The sequence below is a fragment of the Peromyscus leucopus genome, chromosome 9 (assembly GCF_004664715.2).
Source record: "Peromyscus leucopus breed LL Stock chromosome 9, UCI_PerLeu_2.1, whole genome shotgun sequence".
Taxonomy (NCBI): Eukaryota; Metazoa; Chordata; class Mammalia; order Rodentia; family Cricetidae; genus Peromyscus; species Peromyscus leucopus.
In genome coordinates, this window is record NC_051070.1 from 56478047 (window position 1) to 56498592 (window position 20546).

Below are 20546 nucleotides of genomic sequence, written 5' to 3' on the forward strand. Positions count from 1 at the left end.
TTCCAGTCCACCTGCGGCTCCTTTCACCCGAGACCCCAAACTCTACCCCCTCCTCCTTCCCTTCACATCCATCCACATGTGAAGGCGGTCATTCCTGTGGATCCTGCCATGGGCATACTGACTGACTGTGCCACCTCGGCACCATGTAGGAGACAGACCTCTGTGTGCCTCTATGAGGATGTTTCTAGATTTGGATAACTGAGGTGAGAAGACCCACACTGAAGATGTAGGGGGCGGGCACCATTCTAAGGGATGGGTTTCTGGGCTGAATGAAAAGGAGAGAACAAATATGAACATTCATCTCTCTGCTTCCCGACCGCAGGCACAATGGAACCCCATGCCTCATGTCCGTGCCACCACGGCTCCCTGACTATGATGGACTGTAACCTCGAACTGTGAACCAGAGTAGACCCCTTGCTTCCTTACATTGCTGTCTTAGTTGGTTTCTATTACTGTGATAAAACACCATGATCCAACCTGGGGAAGAAAGGGTTGCTTCAGCTTGTGACTATTAGGCTACAGGCCATCACTGAGGAGAGTCAGGGGAGGAACTCAAGGCAAGAACATGGAGGCAGAGACAGAAGCAGAAGCCATGAAGGAATTCTGTTTACTGGTTTGCTCCTCATTGCTTGCTCAGCCCACTTTCTGATACAATTGAGGACCCTTCTAGGGGTGGCCCGGCCCCTAGAAGTGAGCTAGGCCTTCCCACATCAATCATTAATCAAGACAATGCCCAACCGTCTTGCCTACACGTCAATCTTTTTTGTTGTGTTTGTTTATTATTTTTTCAAGACAGGCTTTCTCTGTGTGGTTCTGACTGTCCTGGAACTAGCTCTCTGTAGACCAGGCTGGCCTCAAACTCAGAGATCTGTTTGCCTCTGCCTCCTGAGTGCTGGGATTAAAGATGTGCGCCACCAGTGCCCAGCTGCCTGCAGGCCAATCTGGAGACATTTTCTCAGTTGAGGAACCCTTTCCATGTCCTGAATGCTATACAACCTGAGATGGGACTTTGCTGCCAATGAGAACTCTTTCCCACTCGGCGTGGAGTCTGGCAGGTTACGGATGACCTCAGGTGACCGCCACAGTGCTCCTGTGGCTTTCTTTCCCTCTGCCCTTGTTGCTATCTTTGACAATTGTCTTTTTTTTTTCTCTTATCAGAATTTTATACTATCCTAAATGTCTACTTCTCTCAAACCTCAGGTAGATTATGTTTGTTGTTCTGTTCCTTCCTTCCAATTGCATCCATGTCCTAAAATTCATCTCCTAGCCCTCCTTGAGAAATGCCCAGTGTCTTTTATTCATGATTTCCCCAGTGGCATCAGGAACAGGGAAATGGGTTGCTAGCTCTCTCCTCCTCAAAGCACTGATATTGGTCCTGATCTCTAAAGCAGTCTTACCCAAAAGAACACTTCGAGGAGATGGACTATTTATCTCTATTCGGTCCAATATGGGCGCCACTAGCTCCATGTAGAGATGGAACACTTGCAGTGTGGTGACGCTGACTTTTAACTTAATTTAATTAATTTAAATTTAATTCATATGACCCTTGGGAAGTTCTTAGACACCATGTGTCTAGGGGCATCTTGTAGGGCAGCACTTATACAGAATAATATTGGTTGAATATTATCAAAACTCAAGGTCTGCTGGGGCCACCTGCTTGCCCATCACCTCTACCTATGTAGTATTCCACATGGCCCTCCACCCTTGAGGATCAAATTCCACTCTGATCCTCCCATATGTGTGTGACCTCTGACTCCTACTGATCTGCCTTGAAATGTTTCCACTCTCTTCCCGGTCTTCTGTGTCTCCCTGTCATATCTCTGCCATTAAAATCTGAGAATCAGCCTGAACCTCTCATCTCCACACATGCTTCTGAACTTACTCTAACCCTGTTTCTTTATGTTTCTTAGCTGTTTGCAAATTCTCAGTGGTTTCTCACTTCTTCTTGGTTCAAGACTCAAATGTTTATCTGGTTTTCAAAAAGACTTTAAGAATAATGTCCCACCTAATTGGATCATTGTTTACTCCATGACTCTTTCAATCTATACGACACTTACACACACACACACACACACACACACACACACACACACACACACACACTCTCACACACACACACACACACACTCACACACACACCCCACTGATTATCTCACTAGGCTATTCTCATGCATCTCCCATGCCTGCCCTTGGCATTTTGACCAGCTTTTCCAATTCTACTCTTCAAGACCCCATTGAATTCCTTTTCTCCAAGGAGTATCTTGTGACTACCTAAGCTCTCCCTCCCTGCTCCATCATATCTCTGAGCTTCTGGACCATTCCTAACACACATGATTTCGTCCCGATGACTGTTGTTTCGTTTGCAGAACACTGTTTCTCAAAGTAGGCCGTGGGTCTTCTTCCAAGTACCTCACGAGACTCAGCTCAGGACTGAGGGGGCAGTAAATACCCCTGTGCTTCCTAAGAACTCATGATTAATCAGCAAGTTCAGGGTCAGCACTGGATATGAACAAACCAGAGAACCCAGTGGACATTAGACCACAGAGTTAATCATTTGCTCCCTGCTTCCCCGACCCCCTGCTCCTGGTGCCTTTCTCTGGCTTGGGCTCCTTTGTTCCTCCCCTTCGTGCAGGGGACAAGAAGAGCTATTAATATCCGGGGTGGGCTGGAAAGTGTGGGGTTGTCTGTTTTCTCCTGAAGTGACTGCCACAGTTAATGCTGCATTTGCCAAAGAAAATTAACGTGACAAGGAAGAAAACAGCAGCAGAGCTTCTTTCTCGTAGTAGCTTGGTAGCATCAGCTAAATTATTTATCATCTACGAACCCCATTAACAGGAGCAGAAAATGCGATTAAAAAAAATACTCTTCAAGTCCTATCAGCAAACTATAGAGTGAGTAAAATAAGCTATGATCTTGGACTGGTTATGCCCGAGGCAGACCATATGCACCTCAGGGATGGCCTGAGCTTGTGATCTGAAGAGGTAATCCAGAAGGGCGACGCTCAATCAAAGAGACTGATTAAGGTACAAATTTGAAGACTGTAAGCGAAACAGAAGGAGGAGAATTGTCGGGAAGCACAGTGGATCCAGGAGTAACCCAGAAGCGCGCCATGCCTTAGCCAGCAGAACTCAGGGGTGCCATCAGTGTTAGCTGCACAAACCAAATGTGGCTATTAATCATCTCGGTGTATTTCTAAGTGGAGACCGGAAATCCTCAGAGTTCTGAGCCCTGTGAGGTAACTACCTACAATTCCTTTCCCAAATCTTTGGAGTTAAATGTGTTTTGAAATTTAGATTTTCATAAAGGTAAAGAGTTGTATACTACATATTGTATAATATTTCTAGTGAGGTATGTGCCCAAATAAAATATGAACACTTGTGAAACATATTGTATGAGTTTAAAACCCACAAATAGGTTCATGAGTTCAGATTGCATTCTCTGCCAAGAGAGTTCTCAACAGGTCAGGCTATGGTCCCATTATTATTTTAATTATAACTATTTACGAGGTGCCTCTTACTCACTTACTATGTGTAGACACTGAGTAATCCTATCAGGAAGATTAGCATCTTCATATCTTGGAATATTTAAAAATAATTTATCAGCACCACAACTTGTTAATATTGAACCTTCTGTCGTGGTAGGTTTTGGAATTAGACATCCCAAAGAAAATGTGATTCTGTACCACACTACACAATTTTCTATAAGAAGTAATAATCTTTGAAAGCTTCCATTTAGTATCCAGAGATATAAAAAATAGTGAGTAGCAATTTCAAAACTTACTCCAAACTACAATGGACAGAACAGTGTGTTGCTAACGTAAAGATAACATACCTGTGGGATACGCAATTGGACTCCACATAGTGGGGTGGGAGCCCGTGAGATGGTTCAGTCAGTACCGTGACCGCCAAACAAGCATGAGGACCCCAGTTCTGACCTCAGGCACCGATGTTAACAACAACAACAACAACAACAAAAGAAAACAAAAAAGAAAGAAAAGAAAAGCAAGCTGGGAGCCGTGTCTCATGACTGTAACCAGTGCCCATGGGGGCAGAGGCAGACACAGCTGGCCATCACTGAGTGGTGAGCTCTAAGTCTACTGAGGATATGAGAAGATGGTGGACAGCAGACGAGAACACAGTCACCCTCAGGCCTCTATATGGGCATTATGAGCAATGTGTCCGTGTGCCACAGCTGCTCAGTGGGGGGGAGAGTGGTCACTTCAGTCATGGCGCTGAAACAGCTGGATCTCTCCATGCTGAAGAAAAAGGGTGGGACCGTACCTGACACCAAATACAAGAATCAATTCACAGCTAACCGTGAGAGCTAAAGCATGAGATTCTTATAAGTAGAGGTAGGAATAAATCTTTCTAATTTTGGGTCAGGCAGTGTTTCCGATATAAACCACAAACCACAAAAGGAAAAGAAGATGAACTTCATCGTGTAAAAACTCAAGACAGGCTGGGTGGCAGTGGTGCATACCTTTAATCCCAGCACTCGGGAGGCAGAGCCAGGCAGATCTCTGTGAGTTCAAGGCCAGCCTGGGCTACAGAGTGAGTTCCAGGAAAGGCTCAAAGCTACACAGAGAAACCCTGTCTCAAAAAACTGAAAGAAAAAAAAACCCTCAGTGTCCATGGCTGCAATGATTGCAGGCAAGAAAAGAAGATGTGGTGGCTGCGGTGACGGAACTGGGACCCTCGTGCATTGGGTGGCTGTAGACAGTGGGCCAGCTGTGGGACAGGGCTGTCCAGACCCTCTGCAAACCAAACATGGAAGCCTCAGACAATTCAGCAATTCCACTTCTGATCATGTATCCAAATGAACTGCAACAGACACTCAAACCAAGACTGGTACATGAGTATTCATCTTGGCAAATATCCAAAACTAGCCCAAAGGTGGAAACCATTCAGCTGCCCATCAGTGGGTGGAGAGGTAAGTAAAACATAGTATATCCACAAAATGGCATATTAGCCAATCACCAACAAAGCGACTACATGCTGACAAGTCACGACATGGTGACTTTCAGAAGAGCAGGCTAAGGGAAGGGCATACAGAGGGCCACACATTGTGTCATTCCTTACAGATCTGGTACTAAGGACAGGCCAGTTATGTGGACAGAGAAGGATGGATGACTGCCAGAGGCAAGAGAGGAATCACTGCTGATGGATACAGTTCCATGTGGGTGATGGAACCACAATACTCAGTGTACTGTCCAATGCTACTGAACTGACGCTTGAAAATGGTTAAAACAGCAAACTGTATGTCATGTGAATAACCACAGGTAAACAAACACAGACACAGGACGATGGAAAACCTTTTTAAGAACCTCCAGGAATCCGGGGGTTTAAAAAAGTCATTATTTAAGATGTGGGAAGCACAGTGGGCTATGGTGGCCCATGCCGGTCATTCTTGTAGCACTTTGGAGCTGGAGACAGGAGGGTCAGAAGTTTAAGGCCATTCTTCACTCCATAAGGAGGTTGAGGTCATCCTGATATGCATGAAATATGGCTCAAAAGTTTTCTCTTTCTAAGATTGCCAATTAGTAATTGGCCAGTGATAGTGAAATCATAAGAAAAGACAAGCCAACACCATTGTAGACCGCAGGGATCCTTCCAAAACATTTCTCATAACAAGGGACAGATCTACACAGTCAGCTCATGAATTGTAGGTTTCTAACTTGCAACTAGATGCCTGGCAATAAGCTGAATGTGAACAGCACATTTAAAAAAAAAAGTGAGTGTGCAAACTGTTCCTTCTCAAACCCTTTTTGGGCAAAGGCTACTGCTCCGCGGGCATTCCAGAATAAGGACAGCCTGTGAGCCCAGGTCAGCTCTGTCCCCTTCCTTCTGGAGAAGGCAGGCAGGCTGCTCTTCCTACAGCAGTCCTCTCTCGGCCATTTATTGAGTCTGGAATTTGACACCATGGGTGAAGAGCAATCTGTGTTCTGATCCTCTGGCAGGGCTGCCAGCAGGAAGCGGCAGGGGGTGGGGTGGCACCTCGTGCCCAGGCCTCAGGGTTTCCAGTCTGCTGTCACCAGCAAGGCACCGCTTGTATCCAGTTTATAGCTTGGGTATAATTTACACAGGATTCTGAAACTCGGTTTGAAAGCTACCAGCCTAACGCCACGCTGCTCCTCCTCCCCACTTCCCCGGGATAAGCAGGCAGAGTACAGAAGATGGGCAGTGTCCTGTGGGTGAGAGCCTAGGGCTTGGATTGAACAGAGAGGCCCTTTGCACTGCCCCAGGCAAGGCGGCCACCCAGGGCAAGCAGGAAGTCACTGGCTCCCAATTGTATCTCAGTCCCCTCACTTTCTGTCAGTGTTGCAGCTTCTATCCTGAAGTCTAAGGATTAAATTGATGCCATAAATGACGTACACACATACACACACACCAATGGCACAGAAGCACCCGGTGCTCATGCTCCCCACGGGTATGCCAAAGCTCCTGTCTTCAGTGTGGCGGGGTGTGGGCAGATGGGTAGTTACTAGACCTCAATGAGGTTGTGGGGTGGAGACTTATGAGGGGACCGATGTTCTTATAAGGAGAAGAGGGTTTAATTCTTTTGCCATGTGAAGACACAGGGAAGGTGACGGTCTGTGAGTCTGGAAACTGATCCTGCCTCCTCCTGAGCCTGAGCCCAGCCAGGAGTCATCACAGCCTCCAAAGCTGCGAGGAATAAATGATGCTATTTAAGCCTCCAGTCTGTGCTACTCCGTTACGGCAGCCCTCAGGCTGACAAAGACAGCTTCCCATCAGGCCACACAGAAGTACCCACAAGCAACTCAGGAGCAGCGGGAGTGTACCAGCCCTCAGAGCGTTCGGCAAACTAGATCATGGATAAGGGTAAAAAAGAAATGAATCGTCAAGAAGCATCTATTAAACACTAAATCTGTGAAGCATACGAACTATTGATCATCTATTAATTCTAAAAGCCTCAATTATTTCCATAGCTAAAAAGTTACTGAGTTTACATTTTCTGATCAGAATGGAGTTAATTAGAATTAATTTTAAGAAACTAGGCAATAAAATACCAATTATTTTCAAATTAACCACTACCAAAGGACTTCTTTGACATCTACATAGAACAAAAGAAAAACCAAAATTAGAAATATAGACCAAGCAGATGGGAAAAGAGGAGAGTAAGACATTAGGGGAAGAAATGAGAATTTGCTTAGAGGAAGGTGAATAGCTTTGATTGTTTTCAATCTTCAATAAGAGAGAACCAAAACACACAAACATTGTGGTCAGGCCAAAATTGAAAAACAAAACTGTAACCAGGAAATGAAACTGGTAGAGATGAAATTAACTAATTGGAAAACAGATGAAAATAATAAACCCCGAATCTGAAATTGTTGAAAGAAAATTAAAAAAAAAACTAATAAAATTGACAGTCTTCCAGTTTGTCACAGTGAACAGGAATGGTGTCAGAGAAAGAGGTCGCTGTTGTCTAACGAGGAAGATGAGAAAGGTGTCCAAGAGAGGAGAAATTATAGAATGCCATGCATAAATCCAAACTGAAATGTTCAACGTCAAGGCGAAGGGAAATGGAAAATAAAAGAAAAATTATCAAACCTGACAATCAGGATAGATCAGTATCCATGGAAGGAATAGAAAGGAGCCTCAAGGACTTACATCCATAAAAGGAGCCGAGCCCAAGTGTTTTATGGGGCAAATTTTTCAAAGCTTCAGGGCACACATAATTCTTACACTAGTTCAACTGTTCCTGATGGTCGGAAAAGAAGATGAAAAGTGTCACAGTTTTCTTCATAAAGCTGTTTCCCAAAAGGGGTAAAGATGATTGACTGCGCATGGAAGCTGAAATACAACTACAAGTAAGTATTTAGTGGGGCGGCTTCCTAGTCCATCAACACCTAATCCAAAGATGTAAGATAGGACAACAGGATAGGAGAAAGTTACGTCAATGTCACCAAAAGAGACTGAGGATAGGAGAAAGTTACGTCAATGTCACCAAAAGAGACTGAAAAGAAAACCTGTGCTTGATGAGGCTGTAGATCCAGCTCTGATGAAACAGCGTTCAAAGGGAAATAAATTAAAGTGCACTTGCTAACAGGACCTGAATAGTTCTATAAACTATGCAAAGGTCCTTCCTCAACTTGATGAGGTGTACTGACCCATAACCAACAGTCAGTGTCGTGTGTGTGTGTGTGTGTGTGTGTGTGTGTGTGTGTGTGTGTTGAGAGTATCAAGGCAGAACCTCCTAACACCATTGTCACAAATGGGTTTTGGGAGACGTGTGCCTGAAGCCGAGAGACAGCAACAGTTGTTAGGTCCAGAAGCACAGTGATACCAAGAGCCAGAGGTTTCTGGGAAGAGTAGACACTCACAACTGCACGGGATCATTTTGAAAAGAATATTCACTCAGGAGTCTTAAACCAGGAGGTCTTAAACGGATCATCGTCCCTTACAAACACGTAGGGAGCTGTGGAGGAACATAGGGAAATAAAGTGATACAGAGGCACAATAATTCAGTTAGTGTGCCACCAACACCCAAGTACAGAGACTGAGGAATGGGAGAGAAGCAAGACAGATTCACGGTCCCTGTCACAAGACAACCAGCAGTTTCAAAGTATGATCCGATCCGATAGATTATTCGATAAATCTATGGGGACGGATCTAAAACCATTTCAAAATTAATACAGTTATGGGTCGTCTACCAAGATACAAACAAAAACTTCCAGATAGAATATACACCACGCTTTGGAAGAAATCGGCTATCTGACTCACACTGGGGAAGCGCCTCCAAGTATCCCCAGAGGACACATTCCATGAAGAAATGGATTAAAATATTTGACTGCATAACTATTTTCTATGTCTACATGACTGAAAAAAAAACCCATAAAACGCAAATAAAAATGGTCACCATGTATAAGGATTAGATAAATATATCTCCAGTCTTCTCTTTAAACCCATTTTTGTCTCTCAGCAGTCCGTTAGCTATGGTTGTTCTATAGAAGCTGGGTGCCCCCTGGGAAGTTGGGGGTCAAGATTCAAAGCAGAATCCTACTTATTTGCCAAAGGAAGAGTCCTTAGCCCTGTCTACTCTGGGGGACTGTGAAGAGAGGGAAGGAGATGTTCTGAGCTCCCTCCTCAACACAGCTCCAGGAGTCAATAAAATGACAAAGGAGGGCAGGGAAGGTTCTCACACTCTCCATTCCCGGTGTGTGGGGGAAGGCAGTCTAGCGCGGAGGGCTGTGCAGCTGACCAGAGACAGAGAGCAAGCCTGGGCCGGTACACACGTGCAATAGACCTCTCCATGCTGGGACCAGGATGCAAACACTACTGAGAATTTGGCTTGGGAGTTAGCAGAGTGGGCAAGGGGCTCTTGGGACAGAGTGACTCCCTGCCTAATGGCAATAGAGCAAGTGGACCCTAGCCAGGGCTGGTGGGATCACAGTCAGGCCTTGAGGGTCTATAACGGAAGGGAGGGTAGAGTGTGGCTGGCTCACCAGGTGATCAGCTTGAGTTCCTCAGGTGTAAGAGTCAGAAACTAGATACCCACGGCCAGCCACTGTGCTAACCAACCTCTCTTTGCAGGAGACTGAAAAACCACAAACTAACCAGACAAACTTAGGGTCATCGTCTGTATACTAAACATCTTGTAATGGGTTCCATAAAGCTTGCTCCCAGGACTGGCAGTTTGGGTGACACTGTGGACCTTCAGCGGGTGGGAACTTATAGGAAGTCCTTATGTCACTGAGAGTGAGCTCCAGGTGGATAGGGGATTCCTGTTCTCTCATCTTTGGTTGATTTTCTGGCTCACGAAGTTAAGTACTTGCTCTGCCATAATCTCCCATCATGGTGCACTGTCTTTATCAGAAGTCCAAAGCAGTGAGGCCCTAAACCTTGGACTGCAGTCTGCTGAGCCATGAGCCCAAACAAGCCAATCTCCTTGGGTAACCCATCATAGCAGTGGTTCTCACCTCTGGGTCACGACCCCTTTGGGGCTGAATGACCTTTCATGGGGGGTAGCCTAAGATAATCAGAAAACACAGATATTTATATTTTGCTACATAACAGTAGCAAAATCAAAGTTATGAAGTAGCGATGAAATAATTTTATGGTTGGGGGTCAGCACAACATAACTATATTAAAGGATTGCAGCATTAAGAAGGTTGAGAACCGCTGTCTTATAGTGATGGAAGCTGACTAACACAAGCCCCTATTTCCTATCTCTGACAACCTGGAGTTTTACAAGAATTTGGCATAGTCAGCATGTTCGAGGAAAGTTCTAGAAGGCCAAGTCCTCTGCTCTGAGAGCTCTCTGCTCCATGGGTATATGTTGACATCTCAGCCTTCAGTAGAATGGTGTTAGGAGGTAGGGGCTTTGGAATGGGATGAGGGAAAAGGCCCCCAAAACTCCCTTCTTCCATCATGACAGCTAGAACAATGTATGAACCAGAACATATGGCCTTGCTACAAACCCAATCTGCTGGTTCCTTGATTTGGACCTACAGTGTCAGAGCTTTGGGAAATAAGTTTCTGTTGTTTGGAATGACCTGGTGTAGAATGTCAAAGTGGACCAAGGCACTGAGTCACGTGAAGGAGACGGGCAGGTAGGATGAGCCGATCTGAAGGAGCTAATTTGGGATGTTATTAAAAGTGTGAGTAGCTGTGTGTGTATGAATGTTTGTGGTGTGTCTCTGTGTGTGCATTGCTGTGGAAATGGAAATAAAGCAGCTCCAACTCCTCAGCCCTTGCAGAAGGCAGGCAAGCCAGTAGTTATGAGTGATTACCATCTTCCATGGATGGAAGACCATAAAGAAACAGAAAAATGCCCTCAAAGCACAGACAAGCAATTTTGCAAAGGGAAAGAAATATAAGTGACCAATACAACGTGCAAAGAAATGTCCAAACAGCAGAGAGATCTGCTATTAAAAATGAAAGGCACTATGTAAGTGTCAGACTGGTGAGCTAAATTGTAGGGTGGGAAGCAAGGAAATTCATTAGACAAAGAAATGCCTCTGAAAACATCCTCTTCCCACCTAAAACTCTGAGGTAAGGCTATCGCTGTGTTCCTTACATGGTGCCTACAGAGTTAGGCTTCCTAGGCTAAGACCTTGCCAGGCTAAGCAAGTGCTTTGAAAGAGCTAGTTATTGTTCAAAGCACTGCAGGAGTCACGGCCAATAGCTCCCAAGCCAGCAATGCATTCTTTTGAATATGACCGTACGTCTTCAAGACGGATTGGTCCTGTGGAGGGAGCCGGCGTCAATTTAAAGCCAACTGCGGGTATACTATTTGTGAGGATGAGATATGTCCTCTTGTAAATCAGAAACACAAGAGGCGCTGGCCCAAGAGGCACCCCAGAGCCGTGCAGAGGCTCCCGGAAAGAACATGTGATGCAGATCACACCTGGCAGGCGATAGCTCGGCCTGTCCGAGGCAAAGTCTCACAACTGGTCTATCCACAATCTTGCTTTCATCAAGGCTGTGAGATGTTGAAATGTGAGCTTGTCATCTTCTTGCCCTGGCTGTCGCTGGATTAAAAACAACTTGTAAATGGCTCTCAAACCTTGCCTGATCTGGTACCTCTCTTTGCAGCTTCATCTGATACCCACAGGAGCATCTGGAGAATCAATGTGAGCATCAGGATGGCCCTGCCAAATTCTGTGTACATTCTGTTTTTTTGTTTTGTTTTGTTTTGTTTTGGATAAGGTATCATGTAGCCCAGGCTGGCCCTTGAACTCACTACATAGTGGCTTGAACTGCTGAACCTCCGGAACCTCCTGCCTCCACCTCTGAGTGCTGTGATTCCAGGTGTGCACCACATGCCTGGTTGATTCATTGCTGGGATGGAGTCTAGTGTGCTTTCTGCCTGTTACATAAACGCTCTACCAATGGAGCCACATACCCAGCATTCCCACTCATTTTTAAGCACTAATGATCAAACAGTTATGTAGATCTTGGCTCAAAGGTTAGGTCATTCTGTGAGAGAATTTCGATCTTTGATGCCTAGGACCATCCTAGTATTACTGTATGGGTCTTTAAGCTACATCTAGACCCACTTTCTAGCATTGTATATGGTTTGGGGTTGTTCGTGTGTGTCTGGAAATTGGAAACCTGCAGGAAGGACAAAAAAGATCTTGAGTGTTATGCAAAGTACAGCTCATGAGAAATTCTCAGTGTAGCCAGTAGATAAAAGAGAGAGGCTATTTGACACACCCATGATGAGCACTTGGCAGGAAGACCACAATTCTCCTTCCTCCCTATGTGGATTCACTCCTCCCATATCAAGCCACTGACTGATCTGCTTCTCTTTGGACTAAGGTTGAGTCTTCTCACTTGCTTTGATCCAGAAAAGAGGAAGCAGTGATGTTGGGCCCGAAGTAGATGTAGCTTGTTCCACAGAGCCTGGTAATACTCTATCATGGAGACAAATGGTCCCACTATAAGAAAATTGATTTAGAGCATTGGAGGAATGGAGGCCACCATTGAAGGCCAGCCAGTTCTGATCACTATCCAAGCTGGGTTCTGACTTACATCCACAGACTCACATGCGGTTACAGTGGATGCTGCCTTGTGGCACTGCATTGGGGTGGTTTGTGATGAAATACTGGTCTTTTATCTTAAACCCTGATCATGATTAGATTGTCTTCACACTACTGGGAAGCAATGATTGACACCTGTTACCTGGGCACCTATTGAGGAACCAGTCTTTATGTGACATGTAGAAGTCATTCTATGCATCAGTGGTATATTTTATGCATCTTGGTATATTTTCAGCTGTCTGAAGCCTTTGCTACATATTCAGTTGTCCTGATTTTCAGGGGTTTGTCATCATTATCTCCAGTGATTCTCTAGCCACCTAAAACATAGTAGATAGTCTATGAATTGTATTGAGTAAACACATCGTTTTCTCTGTTCCCATTTGGTAAGCATCTCGCCAACTCTTCCTTCACCCCAACACCCCAGCTTAGAACACATTCCCCTCACTGCCGCTGTACATTTCTGTCTTCCGGGAAGCACAATTCTCAAATGTTCTCTGCCATATAAGTCAAAATCCAACTTATTTATTGTCTCCTTTGATGCAGAAGCAACCATATGGGTCCAACGCAATGGCAGGATTGGGTTAAAACAGGGTGCTAAACAAAGAATTCAGGCATGTAACTATATGCTTGATAAATGGTGCCCCCTCTTGTTTTCCAATGCGCTCTCCCTCTCATACCCCCAGGACATGCACCATCCATGGCAACAGCCATCCCCCATGACAACAGCCATATGTCAACATATCCATAATAATTTGTAGCTCGTATGAGTCCTAATAAGATCAGTATTGTCATTTGCTCTGAGCTAGGCACTACATGGAAAGCTGGTTTGTATGGCAACTGCTGTTTTATGAGAAAGGGAGCTAAGTCTCAGCCCTCAGGAAGTGGTAGGTGACAGACAAGGGTTAAGTACCAAAGATGATCTCATGCAGCTGCTGGACCTTCCTAGGGACAGTCTCCAGCCTTCCTTCTTCCTTCACACAGTTGAAGGCTGACACCTTCCTAGCCTCTCACGCATCTCTACCGTCGTCCACACTCACGTTTTACAAGCTGTCACGGCAACCTCAGGATGGCTGACAGCAGCCTCCAGTGTGACCTCCTCAGCTGAATGGCTTCTGAGTTTCAGCCCAACAATGGACTCGCAGAAAGGAAAGAGGACAAGCAAGACTTGGTTTGAAAGCCGTTCAGTTGGATTCTCACCTGCAGACACACTATTCAATCCGCACGCATCCAGGCTCGTGGGGAGAAGCTTGGGGAAAAGGGCTTGCCCTAGCAATGTCAGAGTGACAAAGCCTCCTCCTGGTCTCCATGGGGACTTTTGAAGGACAGATCTCTCCTAACCCAGGCTACTCTCTCACTCACTGTGGTCTGAGTGTAGTGGAGCGGAGGGTGATCTTGAACTCTTGGTCTTCCGGCCACCACCTGTCAAGTGCTGAGATCACAGGTAGGAGCCATCATACCTCAGTGGTCAGAAACCTTTGGTAACGAAAAGTATTCCCTCATTTGGTTCCCGTGGACAGTGCACATGTGGGTGTTTCAGTCTCAGCTTGCCACACCCCCTTCCTTCAGGACCCAGCTTTCTTTCTATCTTTTCATTCTCGGATCGCCTAATGCAGATTAATGGCCTCTTCTCTTGGGCTTGGAAACATAATGGCATATTTATTTTTCTGTTCACATCTTGTGTGAAAAATGCATTTGAGGCTGCTAATGAAAACAAACAACATCTCACTGATGGCTCAGCTGAAGCAGTGCTGTCTTAAGAACCTGCTCCATCAGCAGTGGTATTCTAGAAGCTTCTTCAATGATTTCCAGATGACTACAACCACTATATTCCTCACCACGAGGTCCTAATACTGCTTGAGCATCAGTCTCTTGGGCCCATGCTAATTACTCACTTTGTCTCTTTAACTAGCTTGACAGGCCCTGGGAAAGCAAGGGCATGCTGTATGCATCTTTCCTTTCTTTCTGCTTTGGTATTTGGGATTTATCACCTGTCCATATCTCCTGGGAGAAACATCTTCGTATTCCTTTGGTGTTAGAAGGAAATCGCCAATCACATATTGGTGAGTTTAGGGATCTCCCACCTCACTGAGCAGCCTTCTAACACACTGTCAACTATAGGTTTTCAATTTTCCTCTTGATTCTGTGTCCTTTTATTTTTTACATCACAAGTTCCCCTGTCACAACACCTTTACCCAAGCATTCTCACTCCTCGAGAGTGCACGTAAGCCCAGGAGAAGACTCCATTAAGTCCCAGGCATCCACCTGTCCTTCAGGACATCAGGACTTGAGTCATTATGCTCCATCTCTTTAGAACCTGTCACCAACACAGTCCTGAGGTCCAGGCATCCATCGTCTCTAACCCTTTCCACCATCCGCTCTGTGTGGGCTGTGATCTGACCCAGTCCATGTCCATCCATCACAGATGTGCCCTCTCTACCCTGCTCCCTAGAACTCCTATCTATCCTCAGCCACACCCCTGTAGCCATCAGCCACTTAGCTTTGGGAGAGCATCATGTAGCCTTCTTCCCTGCTCTGTTTCATATTCATGATCATAAATTCCGAATGGGCCCTTGGGACTTTACTGTCTTGACTAAATTTTCATAATACACAGACTCCTGTTCCTAAGATATTTCACGTCTTTTCAACAGACACGTTTCTCATTCCTTCTCCTCTCTTCTTCTCAGCTCACTGGGGATATTGGAGCTTTCTGAAGAGATCTCTAATGCTCTCCTCCACTCCTTCTTGCTATGGTGCTCACATCCTTGGCTTCTTCATCGTTTCCTTCTCTTGGACACTCCTCTCTGCTCTTGCCTATGCCATTGCTGTCCTGCTCTATCCGATCTTTCCACCAGAATACAAACACCATGGCCTGTCTTCCACTTTTGAGAACTGCCTCTGGATCTCTCCAGCAACATCCCCTTCCCAACTCCCCTCTAGCAAACTCTTCTAAGAGCTGTTTTTCCTCACCCCCCTTGATCTTCCGTTCTTCCTCGAAGATGCCCAGTTGGGCTTTTGTTCCCATCTCTTTGCAGGAGTGACCAGACCACCTGACCACTGTCCATCAGTTAGGACTGCCTCATCATCAAGGCCACTGCTGGTGTCCGGTCCTCCACTTGCTCTGCCCAGGAGCTGTGTGTGACGCAATTGACTATTCTTATTTTTGTTGTTATTTTTCGAGACAGGGTTTCTCTGTGTAACAGCCCTGGCTGTCCTGGAACTCACTCTGTAGACCAAGCTATTCGTGTTTTAAACATTTATCTTCTGCCTCGGGGATTCCACATTCTCCTCATTTTTCTTCCTACCTCCTGGGCCACACTCCTCCTCCCTCCCATCTGCTTTCTTTCCTGCCTGACACATGTCCCTTCACAGTTCAAGTTAGCACCACTACCCACCGTGTAGATACTCAAATGTCTAATAGATGTTTCCAGCATAGCAGGGAAGCAACGCTATGATGTCCCACCTTCTCCAGCCCTTCCCAGCTCTCTCTCTCTCTCTCTCTCTCTCTCTCTCTCTCTCTCTCTCTCTCTCTCTCTCTCCCTGCCCCCCTCAAATATATCACCCTTTACCCAGTTATTCAGGTTCTGAACTTGGAAATCACACTTGATTTCTCCTTTTTTTTTTCTTTCCCCTGTCCACATTTGTCCGCTCTGCCTTTGAGGGAAGCATCCGGTGTGCTCCCTCTCCATTGCTTCCACTCGCCCAGAGTCCAAGGCCTCACAACCTCTCTCCCAGACCTTTCCAAAGCCTCCTAGCTGGTCTCCCTGTTTCCACTCTTGCTTGCAATCAGCCATTCTTCACCCAGCTACCACAACAATCATTACAAAGTACAAAGACGAGCCACTGAGTTGCTTAAAAACCCGCCAACGGCTTCCAACAGCTTCCAACCGCAAGTAGACAAGTACACGATTTTTCCTTGACCAAAGAGACCTCACATGACGTGACCTTATCTGCCCTCAGCCTCCTTTCGCCCTTGCCTCTTGCCCTTGCTTGAGCAGACGAAACTTTCCTATCTCTGCATTGGCTGTTGCCTCTGCCAACCTGCTCTTCCTTCTGGATTTTACAAGCTCAGTTGAGTCAATGCTCTGCTTGAATGTCTCTACACTGCATAGAACTTCCCAGACTGATCCATCGTCCTTAGGCTCCCTGGCCTCTCACTCTGCTTGCTCTCTGATAGCTCTTATAAATCCTTAACCTTTAGGGCACATTTGCACATGTCTACTTCACGGGCAAAGGCTTTTCTGCCTTGTTCCCCGCTAGCAGCTAAAACCAGGGGCCGGCAAGCATTTGTAGAGTGAGCAAGTACAGCTGCAATAGTGTACTCTTGGGGATGCAAAGGGGAGGAATGTGGGAAAAGAAGTAAACAGAGAGGCTGAAGAGTGTCCTGTAAACTCAAAGCTCCAACATCCTTCCAGGAGAAACGTTAGGAACAGTGATAGGCAGGCACAAAGGTCATACGGCGAGTCAGCCTCTCCAGTAGCCTCGCTCTACAGAAATCCCACAACGGTAGAAATCACCTGTGTCCCTACTGTCTCAAAATGTAGCTCCTGGTCAGAGCTTGTTGTTGAGCACTTGAAAAGTGGCTAGTGGCCGGGCGGTGGTGGCGCACGCCTTTAATCCAGCACTCGGGAGGCAGAGGCAGGCAGATCTCTGTGAGTTCAAGGCCAGCCTGGGCTACCAAGCGAGTTCCAGGAAAGGCACAAAACTACACAGAGAAACCCTGTCTCGAAAACAAACAAACAAACAAACAAACAAACAAAAGAAAAGTGGCTAGTGGGATTGAGAGAGGGAATTTGGGTATAATTTAATTTTAATCTACACTTGAACAGTTACACATGACTGGTGGCTATATCATTTGATGGAACTTGAAAAGTGTCTTTCTTCCACCTGTGGTGGCAGGATGATAGTTTGGTTGAAAAGTCTGGTCAACATCTGGGGCACCGCTGGCACTCAAAAAAACTAGACCTATTATTTTGACGCAATGTTGCAAAGTATGGTTCTGTAATTGACACTGGCCTCATAGGAACTTTGGAGGGGTTGTGTTATTGTCGTTATTTGCTATAATTTATGTTTGTTAGAGTTCGTGGTAACTAGCCTGTGAGTCTGGGTTTTAGCTTACAAACTAAAAATAGCCAAGAAGTGCTTTGGGATTGCATCGAAGGCCTCTCAGAGACAGGGGACTGTTCTGAGTGGATCAGCTCGTTGATACTTAGAATGAGCTAATTCATTTTGATAACAGCTAATTTTGCATCTGCAAAAATTGGATTTGCAACATTATTGTACTGTTTTCAAGCTGTTTTCTGTAACTTCCGGGATGATTTTGGGTAAGAGTGATGTCTGCTTTCAAACTTGCTGCTGAAAATGAAAGAGTATTTGCTTACTGGGATTGATATGGTGGATTCTTAACAGTTTTTAATTGGTTTGGATGGAAAAAAAAAACATTTCTGTTGTCATGGGTGGCTTACCATATTCTCTTCCGTAATGAATTCAGAAAACAAAATGGGCAGACAGAGCCTAGGCAGACGCTAGAACTAACACAATGGAACGAACCATCTAACCCGATCCTGCTGTCACACATTTGCCCAGAATTCAGCGTGGTGGTTATTTTATTTACAAGCCAATGGGACTTTCTTCCCCACCCATCCTAGAGCACAAGCAGTATTCAGCAGTCTGCTTTGGGGACACTAAAGGGAGTGAGTAGATTTTAAAATAAGCAGGCGTAAAAGCATTATGAAAAGTTGACATTCTCGATAAAGAGACCAACGAATCTGGAGCAGCCAGGAGGAGCCTTCTTTGCTGCAGAGGACCAAGTGACCTAGGACCCAGTGCAAAGGAGACCGGAATAGAAAGAGAGAAAACTCTAATCCCCACCAGGGAGTCCTTCTGTGCACTTTGAAATGCAGACCCCCTCCTCCCACCCTAGGCGAGGTCTCCCGTGGAGACTCCTCTCCCTGTAAACCTTAAGCAGTGGGCTGAGAACACTCACCAATGGGCATCACTAGGAAGAAAGGCAGCCAGCAGAGGACGAAGCAGCCCACCACGATGCCCAGAGTCTTGGCGGCTTTCTTCTCTCGGGAAAACTTGAGCAGCCTCACGGAGAAGTGAGTCTTATTCTTGGCACCGTTCACCCACCGCCTCCTGCCGGGACATTTTTCCGGTGGATACGGAGCGTCACTTGCTCTGAGTCCGACTTGTCGGTCTTGAGGCCGGACTTGAGGCCTCGGCTTTCTCTCTTGGCCACCACGTAGACTCGGCAGTACATAACCAGGATGATGGCCAGTGGCACGTAGAAAGAGCCCAGCGCGGAGAACAGCACGTAGCCAGGTTCCTCATTAATCTGGCAGATGGTCTCATCCTCAGGGGCCGGCTGCCTCCAGCCAAACAAGGGTCCGATGGAGATGACCAGGGAAAGCGCCCAGACGCAGAGCAGAGCCCTGACGCCCCTCCTCTGGGTGACAATGGTGGGGTAGCGCAGCGGGTAGCTCACACCAATGTATCGGTCGATGGAGATGATGCAGAGCCCCATGATGGACGCTGTGCAACATAGGACGTCCACTGCCGCCCAGATGTTGCAGAAAGACCCTGCCAAAGGCCCAGTAGCCCAGGATCTCAAAGATGGCCGAGAAGGGCAGCACGGTGGAGGTGAGGAGAAGGTCTGCCACCGCAAGGTTGACGATGTAGTAGTGAGTCACCGAGTGCAGATGCCGATGACAGGCCACTGAGAGGATCACTAAGATGTTCCCCAGCACCCCGAATAGGATGAGTCCCCCAAGATCACCCCGAGCAGAATGGCCTTAGAAATGTTCACCGGTGCTGGTGGGTGGGTGCAGTTGGAACCTTCGGAAACATTTTCAGCGAGAAGCACCATGGTCCCAGGGAGGGGGGCCAGGTCCGGCTCTGGACCGCCACCCTCTGGTGGGGGGCGGGGAGGGCGCGGAGGTGGGAGTAAGGAAGCCAAGTCAAAAAACCTCAGCTTGGGGGAATCCTGCCAGCTGGGTTGGGCTGGGGAAGGGAGAGAACACACCTGTTGGAAACCACCGTGGGTAGCCCTGGCAACCCTCAGAGGGCCACACTAAGTCACAGATCATTAACGGTGACATGGCCAGGAAAGCGCTGGACTGCTGGGGACACCTTCCCTACCCTAAGCATGCAGCGAGGTTCAAGGGGACACGCTGTGAACGCAATCCCAGAGATTACAGGAGCTCACTTTTCTGTGTGGTCTGATCCATCCTGTGCATTCACAGGTAAATTAGAAATTCACAAGTCTATTGCCAGTCTTTGCCGAAAGGGTAGCAGCTAAGTGTGGCTTAGCCGTCGAAGTTCAAAAGGAACATCTGGGCATCTGGGCGCTGCAGCTGGCCGGCAGTTACTCTCAGCTTGGTCGCCCAACTATGGGCTCCTGCTAGCTCCAGCCTCTAGGCGTTCTGGCGAGGTTGCATGGGTCTGAAATATTTGCTGAGACCGAAGCGGCCCTGGAGCTTCGTTCATTTGAATCCAGCTGAAAATAAAAAGCGCAAAGAAAAGGCGGATGGTGAGCCAGGGGCCTGAGACAGCCAGGCCCTGCTGAGCTCGCCCAGTAACCAGACTCCTGCTGGGAGCCCGCTGCTCTGCAGTCCAGGAGTGGCTTTGTGCGGCCTTGACGCAGGCGATGAGTAGACACAGGAGGGGATCGCGTGCTCTGTCCCTTTTCTCAGTCCTCCCCAGTCCTCCCCTCTGGGAGGCTGCCTTCTAGTGCTCCACCTCCCCGTGGCTGACCAAGTTCAATACCCAAAACAAAAATCAAGCAAACAAAACAAAACAAAACAAAACCCCCTAAACAAACAAACAAAACAACATCCCACCTCAAATAACGACAACCAAACCCCAAGCTGCAGTAGCTGGAAGCTGGATTTCCGAGAGCCAGGATGGAGAAAATAAAAGCCCCGAAACGCCCCCTCCCTGCACCACCACCCCAGCTCCACAGCCTCGTCTGCGGCGGCGGGTTGTCGCACAGAGTCAAGCGGGTGGAAATCTGGAGGATCCTCCGGGTTGCCTTTTGAACAGGTTG

The 20546-nt window shown here is 46.8% G+C and overlaps 1 protein-coding gene across 1 annotated transcript in view; it reads right to left on the reverse strand.

Annotated features, from left to right (window-relative positions):
• Adra1a (adrenoceptor alpha 1A) overlaps positions 1–20546 on the reverse strand; it is a 107167-nt gene that overhangs the window by 85684 nt on the left and 937 nt on the right. The window contains 4 exon segments of the mRNA XM_037208441.1: positions 18486–18626; positions 18629–19076; positions 19078–19274; positions 19277–19997. Of these exon segments, the coding sequence (XP_037064336.1) occupies positions 18486–18626; positions 18629–19076; positions 19078–19274; positions 19277–19367 (877 nt within the window). The 5' untranslated portion in view covers positions 19368–19997.